Below are 25,192 nucleotides of genomic sequence, written 5' to 3'. Positions count from 1 at the left end.
TACGCGGTCACACTGCTCCTAGCGTTTGTGTTCCTAGAAGATGCTTCTTTCGAAGCGCTTACCCAGCACGGTACAGTGCTGTCCTTGTCCTGCGTTCAGCAACATTTTCCTTTACGGAATGCTTAAGAACAGTTAAACAGGTCCAAGCTAGCCTGAGCGCGCTGAGGGAGCTTAGCTGTAGTCTTCATATGGGAAGAAAGCGAGAATGAGTTGAGGCGGGTAGGTTGGCCGTGGTAATGGTCTGTGGGTGGAGCCACGGACACGGCTCAACCTGTCCGTCACAGACAGAAGTGATGTGATTGGAGCTTCCATAGTTGGTCACGGGGAGGCGATTCCCATAGCGAAACACCGAGCAGAGTTAGAAAAAGAACTGCCCCTACAATCTTACTCAAATACGATCTGTCTGCCATATTGTTAAAAAATCTGATCTATGAATGAATGTTGTGCTTGCAGAGTATTGTGTAAAAATTATTTTCAAGAGTATTGAGACTCCTCCATATGTCAATCATTTCCATTTCATCTAAGAGCAACTTTACAAATATTGATGTCTTTTTTTTTTTTACTTCCTTCAAACCTTGTGCTGTATATTCCATTAATGCTGGGAAAACTTTGGGGCAATGCACAGATGGTGCTCTTTGGCTCTACCTCAGGTGTAGAGCCACTGATTAAAAACACATTTCTTGTAGCCGATATAGAAGCAGATATAAAGATTCAGCAAAGAGGCTCACTTTTATCAGAAACTAACTTTTGTAGTTTAACATTAAAACCCTTTGTACCTAAGGTGACAAATGCAACTGATATACAATATACTTCACCAAAATGTATTTTATTGAATGATGTGGCTGATAAATAAATAAGGCACATTCATCAGTTTTAACTCTCATACATGAAATGAAAAAAGTGCATTAAAATAATTAAAAGCAAACAGCACAATTTTTCTCTCTCCCTGTGGTGAGATGAAGATTTAGGCCGTCTAAAGACTCGTCTTGCCTGTTTCCAGTCAAGGAGCTGTCACGTGGCTCTCAGCCAAGACAAGTCGACCAGAGGATTCAGCTGAGTAGAGGGCTTTATTAAGTTTCTCTACATGGGCTGGGATTTAACGTCAGGTTACGTACGTTTGCATCTCCTGGCTGCAAAGCCCCAACAGCCATGTTTCTAATAAGCGATCAGTCAGTGTCAGAGTGATGTGGGGGATTAGCTTGCTCTGGGGAGTGAACCCCCCAGTCCAGCGTGTGACAACGAACCAGGGGTCGCTCCTTCTGATGAGACTGAAGATCAGGGCTTCCTAAGAGGCTGTGGACCTCCACTGTCTCGCCTCGCCTCAGTCTCCTCCGCTCTGGGTTCTCCTGCAGGAGGAAAAATCCACATCCTGTCAGACAAGAAGACAATGCGGTTTTGCCCTGTTCAGATAATTAGTCCCTGTGGACGATTCAGAAGTAAATAAATACGACGTATAAATTGAATGTTTGGTAAGGTGTTAAGTAAAAGCAATATGAACAACATATTAGCCTTTAAATTTCTACAGTTATTATTTAGGACTACTGTCCGTATTTCAGAGCCTTGTAGCAGACAGAAGAAAGGACCTAGGTTTAGGTCCATTTAGAGATGATTACCAAACAGCAGGGCTGACAGGAGCAGTGTTGCCAGATCTCACCAGAGAAACAAGCAACCAGCTCTATGAACACAAGCCCTACAGGCAACCCACCACACTAATACAGAGGCCACTTGTAAACAGTATAAATGGATGTTTGTATTTATTTTGGCAGTAGAAATAAGAGACAGCAAAATCATGCTAAACTCTTACCATAGAAATTTGCATTTTTACTTAATTTCTTTGATCTGTGTCATGTTTTGGGGCATTGAAACACATAAAGCTATGTGTGTTAGCCTCATGGAAGGGAAATGTTCAGTTGTTTTTGTGCTTAAAATCAACATCAAGAACACCTACTTCACACTTGTAGAATCGGCAGAATGCCTTTGAGACATCTCTCATCTGAGATCAGTTGCAGTCTTTCAGTGCACGTGCTTTCACAGTCTTTATTATATTTTTTCCCATATTTTCCCCACTTTCTGCAACTCATTCGCATGATGTATCGTCACGTTAGTTATTTGCTGTTTTCTTATGGCCACTTTCAAACACATCTGAAAAGGTTTACTGCAAACTTGACTGACCTGGTTGCACAGTGTGCAGACACATGGAACATCTGGGCCTGCAGATGTTGGTACGGTACCACTGTTGTCAGCTATCAGAAAGCTTTCAAAGAAGACACATTATGGGAAAATATATTTTTAAGGCTTAAAATGTGTAAAACACATGTTGGATGTCTGACTTCCTGACCTTATTGACGCCTACTTTCACTGTTTGCCCTCATGTTTGAGGTGACAGACATCGTGTTTCAGCTTTTCTCAGTGGCTTTGGTGCATTCCTTACATCACTATTAACATTTGCAGGGCTGTTAGTTCAACATCAGTCATTTGTGCACATGATAGTAGCAGATTCTCATTCCTTCCAACAAATTGCACTTTTTTTTTTACAAGCATCAATTGCTTTTATACAACTCTGCTGTTTTATAGCATTATTATTTGCTCATGTCATGTCAGTAAAAAATAAATATACTTGTGAATGCTAGATAGTCATTCCATAAAAAACTAGTAGTCCTCATTTCATTGCTTGAATCATTACATACAATAATGTTGAATTAGGTGTCAAAATCCATCTAGAATATTTTAAATTATTATTAATATTATAATTAATAATTATTAGTATTACATATTTTTTCCCTGAAAATCTCTCTTAAATTGAACACTTCTTAGGCAAACCTCAGCTTTCACTGATGAGGAGAGGTATGTGAAGCATTCCTGCAACCAATGATGAGCCACTTCTCTACAATTACTCAGAGCTGAATCCCATAAACCCCCACTTTACAAGCATATATGAACCAAGCAGGACATGTGCACCATTTCTACAATACTGTGACACAGAAATGGAAGGTCAGCCTTGTGGTTTAGGGGTGAGTGTGCAGGGAGGAAGAGGCCAATGATATAGGTGGATTCCTGATGAAATCAAGTTGTCAGTCACAGCCTCACAATGGCTAAGGCTGGTCAAAGAGTGCAGCCAAATGTTGAGAGAACCACTCTCAATTCAATTATTCAAACATTTCATCGGGTAAACAGATGTATGTGATTCAGTGATTCAGCGCTGCAACTGCACTGCTGTCATTGCGTCATATGAAGCTTGCAGTGGGACAAGAACTTCTTAATGTTTTTATTTTACGTATAGACATGCAGCTTTACTGCAGCACACATTTAGTGTATTGTAGTGTACAGTAGTGTTAAGTAAAGATTTGCCATATTTACCGTAATTTTACTCTGCAACACACACAATTGCAAAACGACCTCACTGAGGTGGAGGAGGGAACCTTTTTACTCTACAACAAGAGGAAGCCATCTGTGCAATGGTGAATGACAACAATGTCTCATGGTTGAGACAGACACAAACTGCTGCTAGGATGATAATATCTCTGGGAATATTGCAAACAGGCTTAAATCGGAGGCAACCAGACTTTTGCTCAGTTATTTCTTAAGTTGATCAACACCTAGCCAGAAGTCTTTGTCAATTCTGGTAGCTTGCACTTGAGCTCAGTTAACTCCCTAAATACAGTAGTGTGTAACTTTACTGTAGTTTTCAAATGCCTGTGCAAATAGTATATGGTGCTGTCTTGAGCATTTTTAGGTATTGTCCTCAAGATCTGTTTTTGTATTGGAAAACATTTACAGAGTGAACTGTCACAATGAAACCAGGACAAAGCCATTTGACTCTTGTTCATAAACAATTGTGTCAAGACTTTTCATCCTTTTTTAACTTTTATTTTAATTTCACTTTTGTAAAAAGACAAACACTGTAAACATACATATTTGGCACCAATTGAAATATCTACAGCATCCAACATAATCATGTAAAGGATTAAACATAACTGATGTTGTATATACTAACAGTCTCAAAACATTGGGTTATAGACTGACAGGGGAAGGCACCAATTCCCCTTCCAAAATCTGACCAACCTCATTCTGATTGATTGTTCAGCATCAATTTAGATATTGTGCAAATATAAATAAAGAACAAAAAATTAAACAATCCCACTCTCCTACCAAATCAATGGTGTGGTGTAAATAAAAGAGAGCAATAAATAAAAATAAACTGAAAAAATTAAATAACGAAAATCAAAATACACAAGGAAAAGGAAAGAATCCAGTCTCACTGCCACCATGCAAAAGCTTTACAGTGATGTTATATAAGAAACTTGCTGTGTTAGCCTCCAGATTTAGAATATTGATAGACAAGACGATTCCCAGGACACTGAAATATTGAAAAGATTGGTGGTAAGAGGGGAAAAGGAACCACTAACTAATACTACAGGGAGCCAGGCGCTCATATATACTGCAGAAAATGTTGAGAAAAGTTCTGTTCAGAAAATTGTTAACTTAGAGCAATGCCAGAAGAGGCGAAGCAGGATGGCGTTTAGATGTCCACACCTGTCACAAGCACTGGATAAAGTAGAAAATGGTTTATTTAACAGAGTTTTACAATAGTGTAGATGGTGAACAACTTTAAACTGAATAAGTTGGAACCTGGCATTGATAGAACAATTTTTAATTCCCATTAAAATGTGGTTACAATACTCAGGAGTAATTAAAACCCAAAGATCTTTGGCCCATGCATCTCTAATAGGATGGGATGAGGTAGAAGGGATGAAAACAGCCACATGTTGTGAAATTAGATGTTTGGAAGTGGGAGATTTGGTAAGTAGATCATAAAAAATTTGCTTTAGCGGCAGACCTGCACTAAGACCAAGGTGCTTTGCAAAGCTCCTAACTTGTAAGTAATTAAAAAAATGGTTATTTAGATTGTAGCTATGGAAATGATGAAAACTGATCATCAGTGAAAATTTCATTAAGAGTGGAAAGTCCTCTAGCTGCCCAGAGCTCAAAAGTTGAATCTAAGAGCCCAGATCTAAAGCTTGGAGCAAATATGGTTATGTCTTGCAACCTTAAAACCCCCTTAATCTGTTTTCAAATCCTAAGTGAATTCCCAAGTACAAAATCAGAGATAAAGTTTTTGGGTGCATTGTCTGGTTTGGAGAATAAAATTGCAGGCAGTGAAGCTAACTTTTGTAGTATTGCATTATGGGACTCGATCCGTGGCAAGCCTGGGCAGGTGGCGGCTGAGATAACTGCCACATCTGTTCCTGAAGTACAAAAAGTCCATGACCTTTCATTACATGCCCAGTAATAACGAAATACTAGAAGACCAAAGCCACCCTCCTAGCTTGATTTCTGCAAATGAACCTTAGATTTCTGAGGTGGCTTATATGCCAAAATAAAATGCATAAGTCCAACAATTTATAAAAAAGCAGAAGAAAGAAAAAAAAATGGAAATGTTCTGACAAAGAATTTAGGAAGTACTACCATTTTGATAATACTAACACAACCTACCAAAGAAATGGTAGAAGCTTCCAGCCTTCAATCCACTTCTTGAGTCTAGAAATCAAGTCTAGATCATTTAATTCGAAAAATTATTTAGGGTCTCTGGGAATCTACCTATTCAAGAATTCAGAATCAAGACCGTTGGGACTTTTCATATTGATGACACTGACACATGCATTGGCATGAATACTTGCTTTTGAGGAATGAGCCATCCATTTATAGCAAGTTATAGCAGGTTATATCAACTAGGTTTTGCATTTTGTTCTTATTGTTTTGAAAACTGTATCAACAGTAGAGCAAATGTAAATAGTGTTGTGAGAAATGCAACAAAGCAACTGAGAAAAACAGGCAAACTATGTGAGGTTGCACTAACACACCATCTCTGTCCAGCAGCTGTTTTCCTTGAATTTAGCTTTGGCACTTCTCACCTCCCATCTCTCCAACCTGACACGGTGCAGTCAGACATATTTAAAGTATGTGAGGGTATGATGACTATCACGGATAAAATGGAGTACCTTGAGGGGCAATCAAGAAGAAATAATTTGGTTTTTGATGGAATTCCTGAATCACCAAATGAGACTTGGGCTGAGACTGAGGAGAAAGTGAAAACTATTTTAAATGAAAAGCTAAACTTTCAACATAAGGTTGACATTGAGAGAGCTCACCGCACCGGTAAACAGAGAGGAGACAGACCCAGGCCCATTGTTGTCAAATTTTTACGATACAAGGACAGATCAACTATTCTGCAGAGCACCAAGGCACTTAAGGGATCTAAGATTTTTATTAACGAAGACTTCACGGATGCAGTAAGGAAAAGGAGGGCGGAACTAATGCCGGACTTAAAAGCAGCACGTCAAAGAGGGGACATTGCTTACCTACGTTATGATAAGTTGATCACCCATCCACGTACTAGTACCCCTAAACTATCCAACAATGTATGACAGACAGCCAGACATATCTGACGTTCACTTCTGAATGAGAAACATGCAACATATCACGGCCTATGAGGATATAGAGCTACCCGTATTCCAACACAGAAACTATCATCAGCAAGATATTGAAATTGACATTGATCCTGATAACAACTTCTATAATGTCAGCAATGATAGTTGTCACTATTACAGTGATGATCAGTTCAATAACAGCATTAAAATGGAACAAAAGCTGTCAATAATTCACTTTAATAGCAGAAGCCTCTATGCAAATTTTGACAGCATCAAACAATACCTCCAACAACTTTCACAGACATTCAATGTTATTGCCTTATCAGAAACTTGGCTCAATAGTGATAAGGGCATAGACTTTGAAATCAATGGTTATGAAATGGTTTGTAAGAACAGAGAAAACAAAAATGGAGGAGGAGTAGCTTTATATGTTGATAAGAAGATTAATTATAAGTTGATTGAAACAATGTCAACTGTGATGGACAACATGTTTGAATGTGTGACTATAGAAATACTCATGGAAAAAAGGAAAAATGTCTTAGTGAGTTGCATTTATAGAGCCCCTGGATCAAACATTGAAGTATTCAACAACTGGATAGAAGAAAAATTTATAACAATTAATCAAAAAATAATATTTTTCTGTGGGGATTTCAATATTGACCTTCTCAATCCAAATAGACATAGAATGACTGAAGAATTTATTAACACCATGTTCAGTTTAAGCTTGTATCCTAAAATCACCAGGCCCAGTCGCATTACATCGCACTGCGCTACCTTAATTGATAATATTTTTACAAATGTGCTGGAAAATAATTTAACTAGTGGAATATTAATGAATGACATAACCGATCACTTACCAGTGTTCATAGTCTACGACTGTAAGTGCAAAACAGACAATCAAAAAATAGAGACGCATTACAGACGGGTTACGTCTGAAGAGACACTAAGAGCTCTAGAAGCCGAGTTGTTGGCCTATGATTGGAGATTAATATATAAAATGAATGATGTGAATTCAGCATATGATGAATTTTTAAAAATATTTAAAATATTATATAACAAGCACTGCCCAATCAAACAATATAACAGGAAAAGCAATCAAAAAAATGAACAGTGGATCACAAAAGGAATACAAAAGGCATGTAAAAAGAAAAACAAACTTTATAGAGAATTTCTAAAACATAGAACGTCTGAATCAGAAAACAAATATAAGAAATATAAAAATAAGTTAACTAATATTATAAAAACATGTAAAAAGGACTATTATTATAAATTACTGGATAGGAATAAAAACAACATTAAGGAAACATGGAATATTTTAAATAGAGTCATTAGAAAAGTTAACAATAACAAATATCCAGACTATTTTATAGATAATGAACAGAATATAACTGATTTGAAAAGTGTCGTCAATAAATTTAATAGATTTTTTGTTAATATAGGACCTCAACTAGCAGAAAAAATACCGACTACAAAAACTGCAACTCAGCAATATCTAATTGAGAATAATCCCAGCTCCTTATATCTCAACCCTGTACTAGAAGAAGAAATCATAAACATTGTGAATAACTGTACAAATAAGACTTCCACTGACTGTGATGATCTGGACATGAAAACTATTAAAATAGTAATTAAAGGAATCTCTAAACCACTAACTTATATTTGCAATTTATCATTTCAAACAGGATCATTTCCCAACAAAATGAAAATAGCGAAGGTCAAACCAATGTATAAAACTGGCAACAAACACCTCTTCACTAACTACAGGCCTGTTTCTCTTCTCCCACAATTTTCTAAAATCCTGGAAAAACTCTTTAAGAAAAGACTGGAACAATTCATAGAAAAACATTCGCTACTTATCAGCAGTCAATATGGATTCAGAGCAAACCGGTCAACATCGCTGGCCGTAACTGACTTAATAGAAGAAATAACCAACGCAATAGATAGTAAGAAACTGGCAGTAGGGATATTTATAGATTTAAAGAAAGCTTTTGATACAATAAATCATGAAATCCTACTTAAAAAATTAGAACGCTATGGAATTAGGGGAGTAGTTTCTGACTGGATGAGGAGTTATTTAAAGAGCCGGAAACAATTTGTGAAATTGGGAGATGTGGAATCTGATTGGCAGGAGACTGTCTGTGGAGTACCACAAGGATCAGTATTGGGACCAATTTTATTTAATCTTTATATAAATGATATCAGTAAAGTGTCCAATGCATTAAAATTTATCTTATTCGCTGATGACACAAACATTCTAGCCTCAGGAGATAATTTAGAGCATCTTCTCTCAACAGTCACTTCAGAGATTAGTAAGTTAAAGATATGGTTTGACCATAACAAATTATCCCTAAATTTGGACAAGACGAAATTCATGGTCTTTGGGAACAGTTATAAAAATATTGAAATTCAAGTTCAAATAGAGGACGTAACTCTAGAAAGGGTTTTTGCTAATAAGTTCCTCGGTTTAATAATAGATGACAAAATCAGTTGGAAACCTCATATTCAACATTTACAGAGTAAACTCAGTAGAAGTATATCCATATTGGCCAGAGCTAGACATGTATTGAATGCTAAATCACTTCATACTCTATATAACTCTCTGATTTTACCATATTTATCATATTGCTGTGAAGTGTGGGGAGTTAATTACAAGAGCTCTTTACATCCGGTAACCGTCCTACAGAAACGAGCCATTAGAATCATCCATAATGTCGGTTATTATGAGCATACAAACCCGCTCTTCATAATATCCAGAATTCTCAAATTTGACGACCTTGTAGAATTTAAAATGGCTCAATTTATGTTCAAGGTATCAAAGAAGTTGTTACCTGAGCACATACAGAGCACGTTTTCTGAAAGAGAAGGGGGGTATAACTTAAGGGGTCACTCAATCTTCAAGATCCGCAATTTTAGAACAACAAGGAAAAGCTTCTGTATTTCAATTAAAGGTGTAAAGTTATGGAATAAGTTACATGAAGATTTAAAACAAAGCAATAGTTTAACACAATTCAAAAGAAGGTACAAAGAGGTAATTTTCAATAGATATACACATGGGGACAGAAAGCAATAAGGTGTGTATTGAAGATAATAACTTGGTGTAAGGGTTTAGAAAGATAAACCAGCATAAAATGGGAAAATGTATAGGTAAATATTAGTAACTGTTACTTCAAACTGCCACTTTGATTTTGATTTTTTTTTTCTAATGACAGTAGGACTCTAAAGTCTCAAGTGTTTAGGGGTAGGAGTTTATAAGTTCTCACTTCTTCCTACCCCGTTTTGAGCATGATATGTTAACTGAAACAAAAATCTGTATTTTCTCTTCTTTCTTATGCACTTCTTGTTACTGTGCACTATTTTATTTTTATATTTGTATCATGTTCGAATAAATAAATAAATAAATTTACTGCTCTGAAAATTTACTGCTCTGAACCTCTGCTGGAGCAGAAAGCTGCTTCTTTTCAACCCAGGACTGGTTTTAGCATACATTTCTATTTTTATGCCTGTATTTTACCAAAACAACCAAAGAAATTTTTCAAAAGGGTTTTAATGTAGTTTATAGTGTTTATTTTGAAAATAATTTAGGAGAGACTCATTTGTCTTTGGTTAATCACCTATGAATCAGAATTAGTGACATTTGCAATAGTGGTTCCAGAAAAAAATAATCTTTAGTGCCATAGTGTCAAACAAATACCAAAAGTTTACATTTACACTTTATAGCTGTGGAGCTGTACTTGATGTATATCAGGTATGTCATTTCAGCCGGATATTGTTCCTAAACCTGTTGGGTTTAAGGGGTTTTAAAGTATATGGTAAAGTGTACCTGGTTAAAGAATGGTGGACTCCTGGGGGGAGTGGCACATGAGCCTTTTCTCATGTGCTGCATCCTACAGTAAAACAAAAAAAGAACATGTTTATTGTGGTTAATCGTACTGAACTGTTTCTGATGAGGAAGGACATGTTGGTGGCCCACCTGCTGACAGACTGGGCATGTTTCTGCCTTCTGCCATTGGAGTTATCCTGCAGCTTCAGATGCTGCATCAGCGAATGAGCTGCAACACAACAAAGGGTCGAATCATTAACAGGATGAGCAGTCTGGAGCTGAAGCAGAACACTAACAGCTCTGAAACAGTGAAAAAATGCTTTGAGTGGTCAGCAAGTTAATGATGTTACCCAGAGCTCCTTTGGGCACAGAGAGGAGTTTTATTGGTTCTGCCTCAGGGGAAAATCCCGATGCTTTCTGCAGAGCTCTCAAAGTTTCAGTGTTCTGTTCAAAAAGGAAATACGAAAGCATGAAGGTACTGCTCCTCTGTTACTGACAGGGATGCACACACATATTGAAGCTGAACAAAATACAAATTAAAGTTTTTTTTGGATGAGTGGAAGAAGTATGAAAGTTATTGACTGCATGGAGTAATGCTTCTAAATGAAAGAAATAGCAACTACACAATTAATGACAAGAAAAGGTTAAGTGCCTCATTTTGTTTTTTCCTTGTTCTATGAGAACCTTGAACCCGGTGGCCTGATTCATGCCCAGCTGTGTTTGCCATGGTAACAACAGCGAGACCAATCTCACTCCCACTGCAAACTTTTGGTTCCATCATCAGTGAATGGGGGCTGAGACCATAGACATCATATATATAGACGCGTCGTTGGGCAGAGGTTCGCACGTCAACGTCACCGGCATATTGTATGTGGCAGTGTTGCAGTGTACGTGGATCAGAAAAGATACCTCATTCCTGTGCTGCATGGAAATTTGTATCTGCCTTCTATAAACTAAGGCTGCACCATGTTGCAAAATTGGACACACTAAAGCTGCAGAGTGGCAACACTAGCAAAAAGCTGTGCAAGACCATTCTTTTTCAAGGTTTTTAGTTTGCATACAGTACAGACTATTGTATTTAGACATAGATGTGCATATGTAGATTTTCAAGTATTAAAAATAAGCCAAATAAATAGCTGTCTATACATATCTATCTATCTATCTATCTATCTATCTATCTATCTATCTATCTATCTATCTATCTATCTATCTATCTATCTGTGTTATGAATATAAGCAGTGTGCGATTTGCAAAAAAACCAGAGGGGGGGATTATTTCAAGTGTTTTATAAATAAACATAACAAGGTTATGTGGCCTGCATGCTGTCTGTGTCATGGTTGACTTTTGGTTTGGCTTCGTTTTTCTGTTATTTTAATTTTTTCATCTCATTTGGATTAGGTTTGACTTTATTTATTGTTAGTTTTCATTGTCATCAGTTGTTTTCTGTCATCTTCACTTCACCTCCTCAGCAGTCTGTCACACCTGTTAACATTTACTAGTTAATTAGCCAGACTCTTGTTCCACCTGTTAAGTGCTCTATTTAATTCAATTCAATTCAATTTTATTTATATAGTGCCAAATCATGAAACATGTCATCTCAAGGCACTTTACAAAATGAAGTTCAATCATATTATACAGATTGGGTCAGATTATACACATTGGTCAAAAATGTCCTATATAAGGAAACCAGTTGATTGCATCAAAGTCCCGACAAGCAGCATTCACTCCTGGGGAACCGTAGAGCCACAGGGAGAGTCGTCTGCATTGTACATGGCTTTGCTGCAATCCCTCATACTGAGCACGCATGAAGCGACAGTGGGAAGAAAAACCACCCATTAGCGGGAAGGAAAAACCTCCGGCAGAACCGGGCTCAGTATGAACGGTCATCTGCCTCGACCGACTGGGGTTACAGAAGACAGAGCAGAGACACAACAAGAGAGACAAAAAAGCACAGAAGCACACATTGATCTAGTAATCTGTTCTACATTAGATGGTAGTAGCGGGTGAGCCGTCTTCTCTGGATGATGTCACAGTTAACAGAACGCCAGACCAGGTGTACCTACTATGAAGAAAAAGAGAGAGAGCAAAAGGTTAAAAGCTGAAATGACGACAGTCATTTCAATGTAATACAATGCAACACTGGAGAACAGTAGACTGAAGAACAGTAGAAATCAGTAGAGTGAGAAAATTAGACCCTGATGTCCTCCAGCAGCCTAGGCCTATCACAGCACAACTATAGAGATAGCTCAGGGTATGAGTCACTCTAACTATAAGCTTTGTCAAAAAGGAAAGTTTTAAGCCTAGTCTTAAAAGTAGACGGGGTGTCTGCCTCACGGACCAAAACTGGGAGTTGGTTCCACAGGAGAGGAGCCTGATAGCTAAAGGATCTGCCTCCCATTCTACTTTTAGAGACTCTAGGAACCACCAGCAGACCTGCAGTCTGAGAGCGAAGTGCTCTGTTAGGAACATACGGGGTAATCAGAGCTCTGATATATGATGGAGCTTGATTATTAAGGGCTTTATACGTTAGAAGGAGAATTTTAAATTCTATTCTTGATTTAACAGGAAGCCAATGAAGGGAAGCTAAAATTGGAGAAATATGATCCCTCTTGTTGATTTTCATCAGAACTCTTGCCGCAGCATTTTGAATCAGCTGAAGACTTCGAACTGCATTTTGTGGACTTCCTGATAGTAAAGAATTACAATAGTCCAGCCTTGAAGTAACAAATGCATGGACTAGTTTTTCAGCATCACTCCTGGACAGAATGTTTCTAATTTTGGCGATATTCCGGAGGTGAAAAAAGGAAACTCTGGAAACCTGTTTAATATGGGATTTAAATGACATGTCTTGGTCGAAAACAACACCAAGATTTTTAACTTTATTACCAGAGGCCAAGTTAATGCCATCCAGATTAAGGGATTGATTAAGAACTTTATTTTTTGAAGACTCTGGCCCAAAGATTACAACTTCTGTCTTGTCAGAATTTAAATGCAGGAAATTTAAAGTCATCCAGCTTTTGATGTCATCAAGACATGACTGCAGTCGAAGTAACTGATTGGATTCATCTGGATTTATGGATAAATATAGCTGAGTGTCATCAGCATAACAGTAGAAATTAATCCCATGCTGTCTGATAATGTTGCCAATCGGAAGCATATATATAGTAAATAGAATTGGTCCAAGGACTGAACCCTGTGGTACTCCACAAGTGACCCTAGAGTTTGAGGAAGATTTATTATTAACATGAACAAACTGGAATCTGTCCGACAGATAAGATTTAAACCAGCCTAATGCTTTTCCCTTAATCCCTACAGTATGCTCAAGTCTTTGTAGGAGAATATTGTGATCAACTGTATCAAATGCAGCACTGAGATCTAACAGGACAAGTATAGACACAAGTCCATTATCTGAGGCCATGAGAATATCATTGGTGACCTTCACCAGAGCTGTTTCAGTGCTATGATGAGCTCTGAAGCCTGACTGAAACTCCTCAAGTAGGTCATTACTTTGTAAATGTTCACATAGTTGATTAGCAACTACTTTCTCAAGAATTTTAGATAAGAAAAGAAGATTAGATATAGGTCTGTAATTTACTAACTCATCTTGATCAAGAGATGGTTTCTTAAGTAAAGGTTTAATAACAGCTACTTTAAAAGCCTGTGGTACATATCCATTTACCAAGGATAGATTAATCATGTCTAAAATAGGACCACTGATCAGAGGGAATACCTCCTTAAACAACTTGGTTGGGATTGGGTCTAACATACAGGTAGAAGGTTTAGATGAAGCTAAAATTTTAGATAGCTCAGAAAGCTCTACTGCTTTTAAACAGTTCAGACACTGCACAGGTTCTAAGGATTCCTCCAATGCTGCCTCACTTACTGAGGACGAGGTAATCATGTTTGGGAGGATGCCAATTATTTTATTTTTAATGGAATCAATTTTATTTATGAAGAATCCCATAAAATCATTACTGCTAAGAGCTAAGGGAATGGATGGATCAACAGAGCTGTGGCTCTGGGTAAGTTTGGCAACTGTACTGAAGAGAAATCTAGGATTATTCTTATTCTCCTCAATTAATGATGAAAAATATGCTGCTCTAACTCTGCGAAGGGTCTTGTTATACAACAATAGACTGTTCTTCCAGATTAGGTAGGATTCCTCTTGGTGTGTAGAGCGCCATTTTCTCTCCAATTTCCTAACATTGTGCTTCAAGAAACGCAGCTCTGAATTAAACCAAGGAGCCAGCTTCCTGTGAATAATCACCTTCTTTTTCAAGGGAGCTACATTGTCTAATGCAGAACGCAATGACGAAGTCATACCGTTTACAAAGACATCTATTTGTGAATTGGAAGAAACAACATTGCTGCCATCTACAGGGCATTTCTGCAATACGGAGGATATTAAAAAGGGGACAGACTCTTTCAGTTTTGATACAGCATTATCCGATAAAGATCTACTATAATGGAACCCTCTTTTGGGGGTGGAGAACTCAGTTAGATTAAACTCAAATGTTATTAAAAAATGATCAGATAGGACAGGGTTGTGAGGAAATACTGTTAATTCTTCACAATCAATGCCATATGTCAGCACAAGGTCTAAAGTATGGAGCCAAGAGTGCGTCGGTTTATGCACATTTTGAGCAAAACCAATTGAATCTAGGATAGTTTTAAAGGCTACACTAAGGTTATCACATTCTGTGTCAACATGGATGTTAAAATCACCCACTATAATAGCCTTATCAGTATTTAACACCAAATCAGATAAGAAATCTGACAACTCATCCAAAAACTGAGTGTAAGGGCCTGGTGGACGATACAAAACAACAAACAGAAGAGGTTTTATTGCTTTGCAGTTTGGATGAGGGAAACTGAGGGTTAAATGTTCAAAAGAACTGTAGTTATTAATTGGCCTGGGACTAATTAATAAATCAGACTGAAAGATGGTTGCCACTCCTCCTCCTCTTCCCACAGATCTGGGAATGTGGAAATTTGAATAATTGGAGGGAGTTGACTCATTTATACTAACGTAGTCCTCTTGTAGTCAGGTTTCTGTGAGACAAAACAAATCAATCTGTTTATCAGAAATCAATTCGTTAACTAACAAAGTCTTTGGAGGGAGAGACCTTATATTTAATAGACCACATTTAATTGTTTTATTTTTAGGTTCAAGGTGAACCGTATTGATTTTTATTAGGTTTTTATGATTTGTTCCTTTTAGATAAGTTTTTGATCTGTTAAGTTTTGGCCGTGGGAAAGACACCGTCTCAATAGGATAATGGATGGGTAACAGTACAGAAGCTGCAGAGAGGTGTGTTAAACTACGGCTCTGCTTCCTGGTCTGGACCCTGGGTTGTCAGCATTTAGGAGGACTAATAAATCCGGCCAGATTTCTAGAAAGAAGAGCTGCACCATCCAAAGTAGGATGGATGCCGTCTCTCCGGATCAGACCAGGTTTTCCCCAGAAAGTTCTCCAGTTATCAATGTAGCCCACGTCGTTTTCAGGACACCACCTAGACAACCAGCGGTTGAATGATGACATGCGGCTAAACATGTCATCACTGGTCAAATCAGGCAGGGGACCAGAGAAAATTACGGAGTCCGACATTGCTTTAGCAAACTCACACACCGAAGCAACACCAACTTTAGTGACCTCCGATCGGCGTGATCGGGTGTCATTACCGCCAGCGTGAATAACAATCTTACTGTATTTACGCTTATCCTTAGCCAGCAGTTTTAGGTAAGATTCTATGTCGCCCGTTCTGGCCCCTGGCAGGCATTTAACTATGGTCCCTGGTGTCTCTAGTGCCACGTTTCTGACTATTGAGCTCCCAATAACCAGGATCGGCTTCTCAGCGGGTGTGTCGCTGAGTGGGGAAAATTTGTTTGAAACGCAGACGGGTTGGTGGTGAACTGGGGGCTGAAATCTAGAGCTATGCTTCCTACGAACTGTCACCCAGCCGGCCTGCTTACCCGGCTGCTCGGGTGCTTCTGGAGGACCACTAAGTGAACTAACGCTAGGTCTATGTGGCTCCGCGCTAGCAGAGGGGCGGCTATCAGCTGGTCTTTCCATAGCATGGAGCCGGGACTCTAATTCTGACACCCTCGCCTCCAAAGCTACAAAAACACTACATTTATTACAAGTACCATTATCACTAAAGGAGCAGAGGAATAGCTAAACATCTGACACAGAGAGCAGGAGATAAGGGGAGACTTAGTCAGAGACGGAGAGGCTGAAGTAATAGTAGGAGAGGAAGCCATTGTGGAGCTAAAGCTAGGCTAGGCTAAAGCTAGGCTAGCGCCCTTCTACCACGCCAAGAGAGCAAACCGTGAAACACGAGGAGTTCCCAAGCGTGATGTGCAGCAACAGAAAATGTTTTAAAAGTGCTTATGTGTTAGAAACAGATGTTACAGCAAAGAGATTAAAGATAAAAGCGAGAGAATCTGGAGCAACAAACCGTTGCTCACGCAGTGAAAACAGGAAGTGATACAATACGCCTTACCGCAAACAGGAAGTTTTGCGGAAGTATTTAAACCTCCCTCTGCCTTCAGTTCAGCACTGGGCCGTCTTCTGCTATCCACCACTCCATGCCGGTCCTCGTTTTTGTCTTGGAAGATCTGTTTCTGTTCTCTCGTTTAAGGTTAGTCCTGCCTGTTGCCTTGAAAGACTTTGTACCCTGCTGTTGTCCCTGGAGAAGCTCTGTTCTGTGTCCTGGTGTCTCCAGAGAGCTGCTAACCTGACTAGCCGCTCTGAGGAAGCTCTACTCTGTGTCCTGGTGTCTCCTGAGAACTGCTAACCTGCCTAGCCGCCCTGGAGAAGCTCCGCTCGGTGCCCGGTGTCTCCAGTGAACTGCTAACCTGACTAGCCACCTAGCTTTTATGGACTCTTACTCCGGCCCATCAGCTCCTGCCATCACCTACATCCCTGACCTTCTGCAGCCCTGAACCTCCGGTCTTCATCATCCGCCATCCAGCATACTTCCTTTAATAAAAACTCTTAAACTTTAGTCCCGTGTGCGCTTCCTGAGTTCTTCGGTAAACAAACCCTGACAGCAGATTGGACCGAAACTGGTCCACCCCTCTGTAACGAGGTTTCGGTCCAATCTGCTGGCTTAATGGCTTTAACGACCGCCTATTACTAAGGGGTGGACTTGTTTCGGTTGAATTTGCATGTGATCTAAGCCATTACAAGGCCTTTGTTCGGCAAAGGTATAAAGCTTGTTACTCCACATTACTCCAGACTTTTTGAATTGAGAAAGCTTCCTGCGGAGGAAGCAAAACGTCTTCTACTACGGATAACAAGTCCAGTTGCTTTATTTTTTACTTTTTCTTGGAATGACCATGACCTGGATGACTGAGAATCTTCACCAGCATAAACATTGTGGTCTTCATTATTTCATAAAACCGTGTCACATGGGAACCTTTAGGAACAGACTTTTTGGGGGAGTGTCCTGCAGCTTCAGATGCTTGACAAAGCTTATAGTTAGAGTGGCTCATGTTACCCTGAGCTATCTCTATAGTTGTGCTGTGATAGGCCTAGGCTGCTGGAGGACATCAGGGTCTAATTTTCTCACTCTACTGATTTCTACTGTTCTTCAGTCTACTGTTCTCCAGTTTTGCATTGTATTACATTGAAATGACTGTCGTCATTTCAGCTTTTAACCTTTTGCTCTCTCTCTTTTTCTTCATAGTAGGTACACCTGGTCTGGCGTTCTGTTAACTGTGACATCATCCAGAGAAGACGGCTCACCCGCTACTACCATCTAATGTAGAACAGATTACTAGATCAATGTGTGCTTCTGTGCTTTTTTGTCTCTCTTGTTGTGTCTCTGCTCTGTCTTCTGTAACCCCAGTCGGTCGAGGCAGATGACCGTTCATACTGAGCCCGGTTCTGCCGGAGGTTTTCCTTCCCGTTAATGGGGAGTTTTTCTTCCCACTGTCGCTTCATGCTTGCTCAGTATGAGGGATTGCAGCAAAGCCATGTACAATGCAGACGACTCTCCCTGTGGCTCTACGGTTCCCCAGGAGTGAATACTGCTTGTCGGGACGTTGATGCAATCAACTGGTTTCCTTATATAGGACATTTTGACCAATCTGTATAATCTGACCCAATCTGTATAATATGATTGAACTTGATTTTGTAAAGTGCCTTGAGATGACATGTTTCATGATTTGGCGCTATATAAATAAAATTGAATTGAATTGAATTAAAGAGGTAAAATTACTAATATGAGAAAAAAGAACTAGGAAAATAAAGTAAAAAAAAAAAGAAAAAACACAAAAGTGGTAATTTTATGAGAAAAACGTCATGAGAATTAAGAGGGAACATTTCCAGAATAGTCACAGTTTGCAGAATTATTTCACTCCTTGAGTAATAGGGTCAGGTTACATTATTAGGGTTCCAAGCCCGCAGCGCAGGCGAACGGCTATGCCTATCCAAGTACAGAATGTGCACCGCTACTCAAACTCAGACATTCAGACCCTTCAACAACTAGGGGGCGCTATAACAAAGGACAATGCGTTTCGGCCTGTAAACACCAAACTACTGGTCCCACACTCAAAAACTTCATATCACTTTGTTTATTGGACAATTCTGCATCAAAAAGGGACTTGGCACACCTTTCGTTTCCCAGCTACTTTTCGCGCTACATGGCTACAAAGGTTAAATCTTTCTTGTTAAACTCCTCATACCGCACTAAAATGGTGGTATCGTTATCGGCAAGTACCAACAAATAGGTCACAGATACCATTTTGATGTTTGTATGTCACTTGAACGCAGCCTTCTCTCTCCCCACACTCACTAGTTCTACTGGATTCACTTTGTATTAGTCTTTTTCCTGCTTTAATAAGGTAGCAGCTTGACAAAGCCATGATACCAATTATTTTACATCCAAGTAGTATGCTTTTCTTCATATATACACACACACATAAATTTCAAAGTAATGGTATCGGTATGGTATCGGTATCAGCCGATACTGCACAGCCAGGTATCGGGTATCGGGGCCAAAAAATGGCATCGGCACGACACTAATTTTTACAAAACCTTCTTCATCCCCTTCCAGTCATAGCCCTTAACTAAAGTATTACATATGGTAATGATTTAAACAAGTAGGCGGGGCCTATTTCCAAAAGTGTGAAAAAAAATTGAAAACTTCAAAAAATTACCAAAAATCAATTTTGTGGTGTAACGATCTGATTTTCAGGATGTATTCCTTGATTAAGGTGTAACAATTCTCTCACAGCATGTATTGAGGTTTTTGAAAGTCCCACACTCTGAATTTTAAAAGTTTTTGAAACGCAAAAATCAATGTATTTTCCACAAATATTTTTCAATCACAATAAAAGTGGCCACTATTTGTAAAGCACATTCAGACTTCAGTTTGGTAAAAATCCAGGCTATTTTGAACTATTTAAAAGACATTGAAATTCACATGTGCAAGACCATAAATTTAAAAATTATTTTTCTCTGAAACGCTTTTTTCAATGGGCGTTTAAAAAAAAAAATCACACAGTTAGATAAACCACTCTCCGAGATCCATGAATATTTTCAGAATTTTAGAGCAAACGGTTGATTTTTTACAAATTTATGAATTTTATGATCTGTTCACAGCTCTCACCATCCTGAGCTCTGACTCTCCAGAGCTGCGAACAGGGCAGCCATTTTGCCCATATTTAGGCACATCACATGATGTGACGTCACATCCTGTGCTGTTTCTAAGCGGAGCAGAAACTTGAAGAGGGAGGAATTGGAATTTGAAATCAGAAAAGATCAAATTAATAAAGTATTGTAGCAGTGTTTTTTGATATTGAAAATGCATATGATATGTTGTGGAAAGAAGGTTTATTAATTCAAATTATAAAGATGGGTATTACAGGTAGGATGTGTCAGTGGATCAAAGATTTTCTAACTAAAAGACAAATACATGTTCAAATAGGTAATTATCATTGTGAGAAAAATATTGTTGAAAATGGTACTCCACAGGGAAGTATAATTAGTCCTTTATTAGTTTCAGTAATGATAGATGATGTGTTTTCTTTGCAACTACCAGGAAGTATGCTTGAGATTAAGAGTTTCAAAATATAGATAATGGAATGGGTTTTTCTCTTTTTGCTGATGATGGAGCTATGTGGAAGAGAGGAAGGAATTTGGAGTTTATTACTAAAAATATGCAAGAAGCTATTTTTAAAGTTGAAGAATGGTCATTAAAATGGGGATTTAAATTCTCAGTGGATAAGACTAAAACTATGTTCTTTTCAAGGAAGAAAATGAATGATGTTAAATTAAAATTATATAATCAAGACAGAGTGAAACAATTCAAAGTTTTAGGGGTTTGGTTTGACGAAAGAATAACATGGAATATACACATTCAAAGAGTCTTAATTCAATTCAATGTTATTTATATAGCGCCAATTCATGAAACATGTCATCTCGAGGCACTTTACAAAGTCAAAATCAATCATATTATACAGATTGGTCAAAAATTTTCTATATAAGGGAACCAGCTGATTGCTTGAAAGTCCCGACAAGCAGCATTCACACCTGGAGAAGCATAGAGCTACAGGGAGAGTCGTCTGCATTGTTCATGGCTTTGCAGAAATCCCTCATACTGAGCAAGCATGAAGCGAAAGTGGAAAGATAAACCACCTATTAGCGGGAAGGAAAAACCTCCAGCAGAACCGGGCTCAGTATGAACGGTCATCTGCCTCGACTGACTGGGGGTTAAAGAAGACAGAGCAGAGACACAACAAGACAGACAAAAAGCACAGAAGCACACATTGATCCAGTAATCTGTTCTACATTAGATGGTAATAGCGGGAGATCTGTCTTCTCTGGATGATCAGGTTGTTGGAGAAAATAGAGTATCACGTAGTGTAATCACTGGTATTCCACTCAAGGAAGATTTGGAAAAACTTATAAGAAATATACAAGGTGGTGAAGTGCGTAGGTTAAAAAGATTGTTAAAATCTGTGGATTGGGAAAAAAATAGAGAGTCTCTTGGAACTTCTGTAGTTTCAAGGTGGCGTTCTTCCTGATAAGCTAAAGATTGGCTTCATGAGTTTTTCTGTTAGGCCTTATATCCTTCCTCCTTTGCGTTAAAAAACGCATTACCTTATGTATTTTTTTAAAAGGATAATAAAAGTTCAACAACATTGGTAATGCCAGATAATGATGCAAATGTGTAGACTCCAGTTTACAGTTCAACAGTCAGATGGCAACACAAAAAAGCTGTTGCAAAACCTGGTGGACCTGCAGCAGGTGCTGCAAAACCTTTTCCCAGTGGGCAGCAGGGAGAACAGTCCATGGTGGGGTTATGAGGAGTCTCTGATGATGTAATGGGCTCAGGACAGGCAGCGCTGGGATGAAATGTCTTTAATGGAGGGTAGGGTACCCCGATGATCCCTTCTTTTTTTTCTTTTTTTTCCCCCCAGTGTCCTGTCTAGCAATGTGGCAATAAGAATTGATGTCTTAATGCCAAATAGAGCTTGACAGATTTTGCTTTCACAAGTGGAGCAAACAGCTTTCGCCATAATGCTCCGCTTGATTTGTGCATGTAAATAGCTTTATTGTGATTCCTGCAGGGAGAATTTCAAATTATATGGACACTACAATGGGAAAGTAGGAGAGTAAAGGAAGAACAAGAAGAGGAAAAAAAGAAAGAGAAGAGGTGAAAGAAAGAAGAGATAAAAGGAAGAGAATGATAAAACATCCTCTGTCTGCTCCATCACCTGGAAAGAGACGCAAAAAGAACAGCACAACCAACAGACATAAAGCAACAGATACAATCGAGTAACACCTTGATACCATTGCTAAATCATATGTATTATTATTTAGGCTGACATGTGTAATGTGATACCTGAAAAAAGAAAGTGAAAGAAAATAAATAAATAAATTATAGGCTTTCTGTATATAAGTGAACATTTAATACCTGGGACCCAGCACCTGTGGGAGTTTGTGAGAGTGCACTAGTTTAAGTGAAAATTATACAGAAGGAAATAGCTCGATAGTGGTTGTGGAGAACCAAAGACCCGCCTTCCCCAAGCACAGAGGCAGGGGTCAGGGGACCCATAACCCCGGACTCCCAAAGGGGCCCCAAAAGCAGTGCGCCCGAGAGGGGCCATCACAGGAAATCTGCAACCCCTGTGGTCCTGACAATGGGCCAGAGGCCCCAGGGGCGCCCCGCCCCCACGGCAGGGGCCCCGACCACCCCCCCGGGGGGCCAGGCCCCGCGAAGCCGGCGCCGGGAATGGGCCGGCTCCGCACCAATCCGAGACTTGAGATGTTCTTGGGAGAGGGAGCGAACTGAACCCGAACAGAAAAAAAAAAAAAAAAAAAACAAACTCATTCACACCATCCCTCCCTAGTGCCCCACTCACCACACACAGACACAAAAAGGATGTCATACATCAATGTGTACACACATTTCCACATAACATTCACATCCAAAAATCCCAAGTGGGGGAGGGGGGTCACCACAATTCAACTATACAACTGCCTGTGCCCGACCCCCGGCCCCGCCCCCGGACCAGACGCCCCCCGGATCAGGCCCCCCAAAGAGGTGGGGCCAACACGACCCGTACGGGCCACCCGACCAGAACCCCCCCCCACCCACTATATACCTAATAAACCCCCTCCCACCCCGACCTTATCCTAGCCACCCCTGCCCCCCATCCCTTCCTGGGGAGAGCAGAGGCGTCAGCCCCAGACCCGGCAAGCCGCTGGCTACCCACAGTAGCCCCCCGCCAAGACCCTGGACCCAGTGGCCCGCACCTCCTCCAGGCCACATCCGTGCTGCGATCGGAGATCGGGGGTGTGCAAAAGACCCCCGGTCCTCCCTACGCCCGCTCAGATGTTGTGTTGTTGCATGTTGATCTCAGGTGTGTTTAAAACTGGGAGCAACGAAGGGGGTGCACGGCACAGCCCACCCCCCCTCCGGAAGGAAGCTGGTGCCAGCGCCCCCCCTCCAAGCAACTACCCAGAACCCTCAATGTCTAAATGCGAGAGGGGGTGAAGGGAGCCGTCCGAGGCGAGGCTCACACAACATAAGCCCCCCCCCCCCCCCCAGACATCCCCCCGACATCGTGGCCTACATGAATGTGCGTTGTGAAAATGTTTGAACTGAAAGTGTCTAAAATGCATGATAAAATTGGGGAGAGGGACGTCACCAGAAAGTGGCAACCTCCAGTAACGCCCCCTCCCCAAGGACCTACATGTGTGGCGGCGTGATGGAGCAGGCAGAGGGAGGAGTCCGGGGATGGGGAGCAAAGGACTGGGGAGCCAACCCAGGGAGCCAGCTCCCTTACTGATTCCAATAGGCAGTCCTGCTCCCCGAAAGCCCCACCCGGAGACAGGGGCCCCTCCAGCGGCACCACCATAGCCCGGGGGCCGGGGAGAGGCCGCAGGGCCCGCCAGCCAACCACCCCACGGGGACCAACACCTCCCCCAGCCCACCCACCAAGCCCACTGGCTTTAACCCCCCCCCCCCCCAAAAAAATTAATAATAATAATAATAATAACTAGAACTGCAAGCAGTTATTAACGGGTTCCAAGCCCACGCACCGCCCCCTTTGAGCATGTTCCTGGACTTCAGCGTTCAACACCCTCATCCCACAGCATCTGGTGGAAAAACTGGAACATCTGGGCTTCAGCACACCCCTTCACCACTTCCTCACCTCCTGACCACTGTCGGTCCGGGTCTGACAGACCACCTCTGATGTCATCACCCTCAGCACGGGCTCCCCTCAGGGCTGCATCCGGAGCCCCTTGCTGTTTACTCTGATGACACACGACTGCACCCCCAGGTTCACCCCCAATCACATCATGAAGTTCGCTGATGACACAAACTCACCAAGTTCCTGGGGGTGCACATCACGGTCAACCTCACCTGGTCTGTGAACACCACGTCACTGGTGAAGAGGGCGCAGAAGCGCTTGTACCTCCTGCAGAGGATGAGGAGAGCCCACCTGTCCCCGCACATTCTCACAACCTTCTACAGAAGTACCATAGAGAGCATTCTGACCAGCTGTCTCTCTGTGTGGTGTGGAGGCGGCAGCACCTTCCGACTGGTGGAAAACAACGGTTGTCAAGCTTCTGAAGTTTGCGCACGACACTACTCTCATGGGATTTATCTCTGATGGTGACGAGTCCGCCTACAGGTGGGAGGGTGACCATCTGGTGACCTGGTGCAGGGAAAACAACTTAGAGCTCAACGCTGTAAAAATAGTGGAGATGGTTGTGGACTTGAGGAAGAACTCAGCCCCAGCTACCCCAACACCCTCTGTGACTATATATAATATATCTCAGTCGTCAGTCAAGTCAAATTATGTTGCGAGTTCAGTTGTTTTTTTCTTTTCTTTGTTCAGTGGTTCGTGTTGTTACCACTGGCAAGTTCACGTCAGTAAGAAGAATGGAGTTTGTCAATGGAGGTTCAGTTCTGCTTGGGGCACAGGCTCGCCATGTCCTTTCAGAGAGAATCCATGGAATCTGATCCAGTAGTCTGATCCAGCTTTTTGATCAGCAACAACAAAAAAACCTAGCCTGCACACGATATTATTATTCCATTCAGCTAAATAAACTCACTTTATCAATTTTTACAGCATTGTTTTTCTTCATTCCTCACATTAACATTGCGATGTTTTACATGCACTTTAATTTTTTTTCCCCAACTCAAAACACCGGAATCATCTTTAACCCATGTAAAACAAAAATATAAAATCCTTTTTAATTATGAAACTATGACCTGCAATTTAACAAATTACAGCATAGGTTTTTGTAAATCATGAGATGAAATACAGTTATCACCTTACCAAAGAGCATGAAATCCTTCTACATCCAATACTCTCCTTCATCATCCATTGTATGGACGAAACCCAGCGCTGAACACAGAGAAATGTCGGACTGGATCAAATACTGCGTGTGTGATGGGTTCAAGTACCTCGCTCAACG

General features: G+C 40.4%; 1 protein-coding gene across 4 annotated transcripts in view; it reads right to left on the bottom strand.

Annotated features, from left to right (window-relative positions):
* Positions 1-807: 807 nt before the first annotated feature.
* The window catches only part of ankrd27 (ankyrin repeat domain 27 (VPS9 domain)), a 104,332-nt gene continuing 79,947 nt past the window's right edge, over positions 808-25,192 (bottom strand). For 2 of the 4 annotated variants that reach the window (XM_036130893.1, XM_036130895.1), the window contains 4 exons: positions 10,599-10,692; positions 10,399-10,477; positions 10,249-10,312; positions 808-1,346 (listed from right to left, as the gene is read on the bottom strand). In XM_036130893.1, the coding sequence (XP_035986786.1) occupies positions 1,167-1,346; positions 10,249-10,312; positions 10,399-10,477; positions 10,599-10,692 (417 nt within the window). In that variant the 3' untranslated portion in view covers positions 808-1,166. Of the gene's footprint in view, positions 1,370-2,172; positions 2,255-10,248; positions 10,313-10,398; positions 10,478-10,598; positions 10,693-25,192 lie in introns of all 4 variants that reach the window. The other 2 variants (XR_004929113.1, XM_036130894.1) reach the window with 2 other exon arrangements.

The sequence above is a fragment of the Fundulus heteroclitus genome, unplaced genomic scaffold, assembly GCF_011125445.2.
Source record: "Fundulus heteroclitus isolate FHET01 unplaced genomic scaffold, MU-UCD_Fhet_4.1 scaffold_39, whole genome shotgun sequence".
NCBI lineage: Eukaryota > Metazoa > Chordata > Actinopteri > Cyprinodontiformes > Fundulidae > Fundulus > Fundulus heteroclitus.
This window is presented reverse-complemented; position numbering and strand designations above follow the sequence as displayed.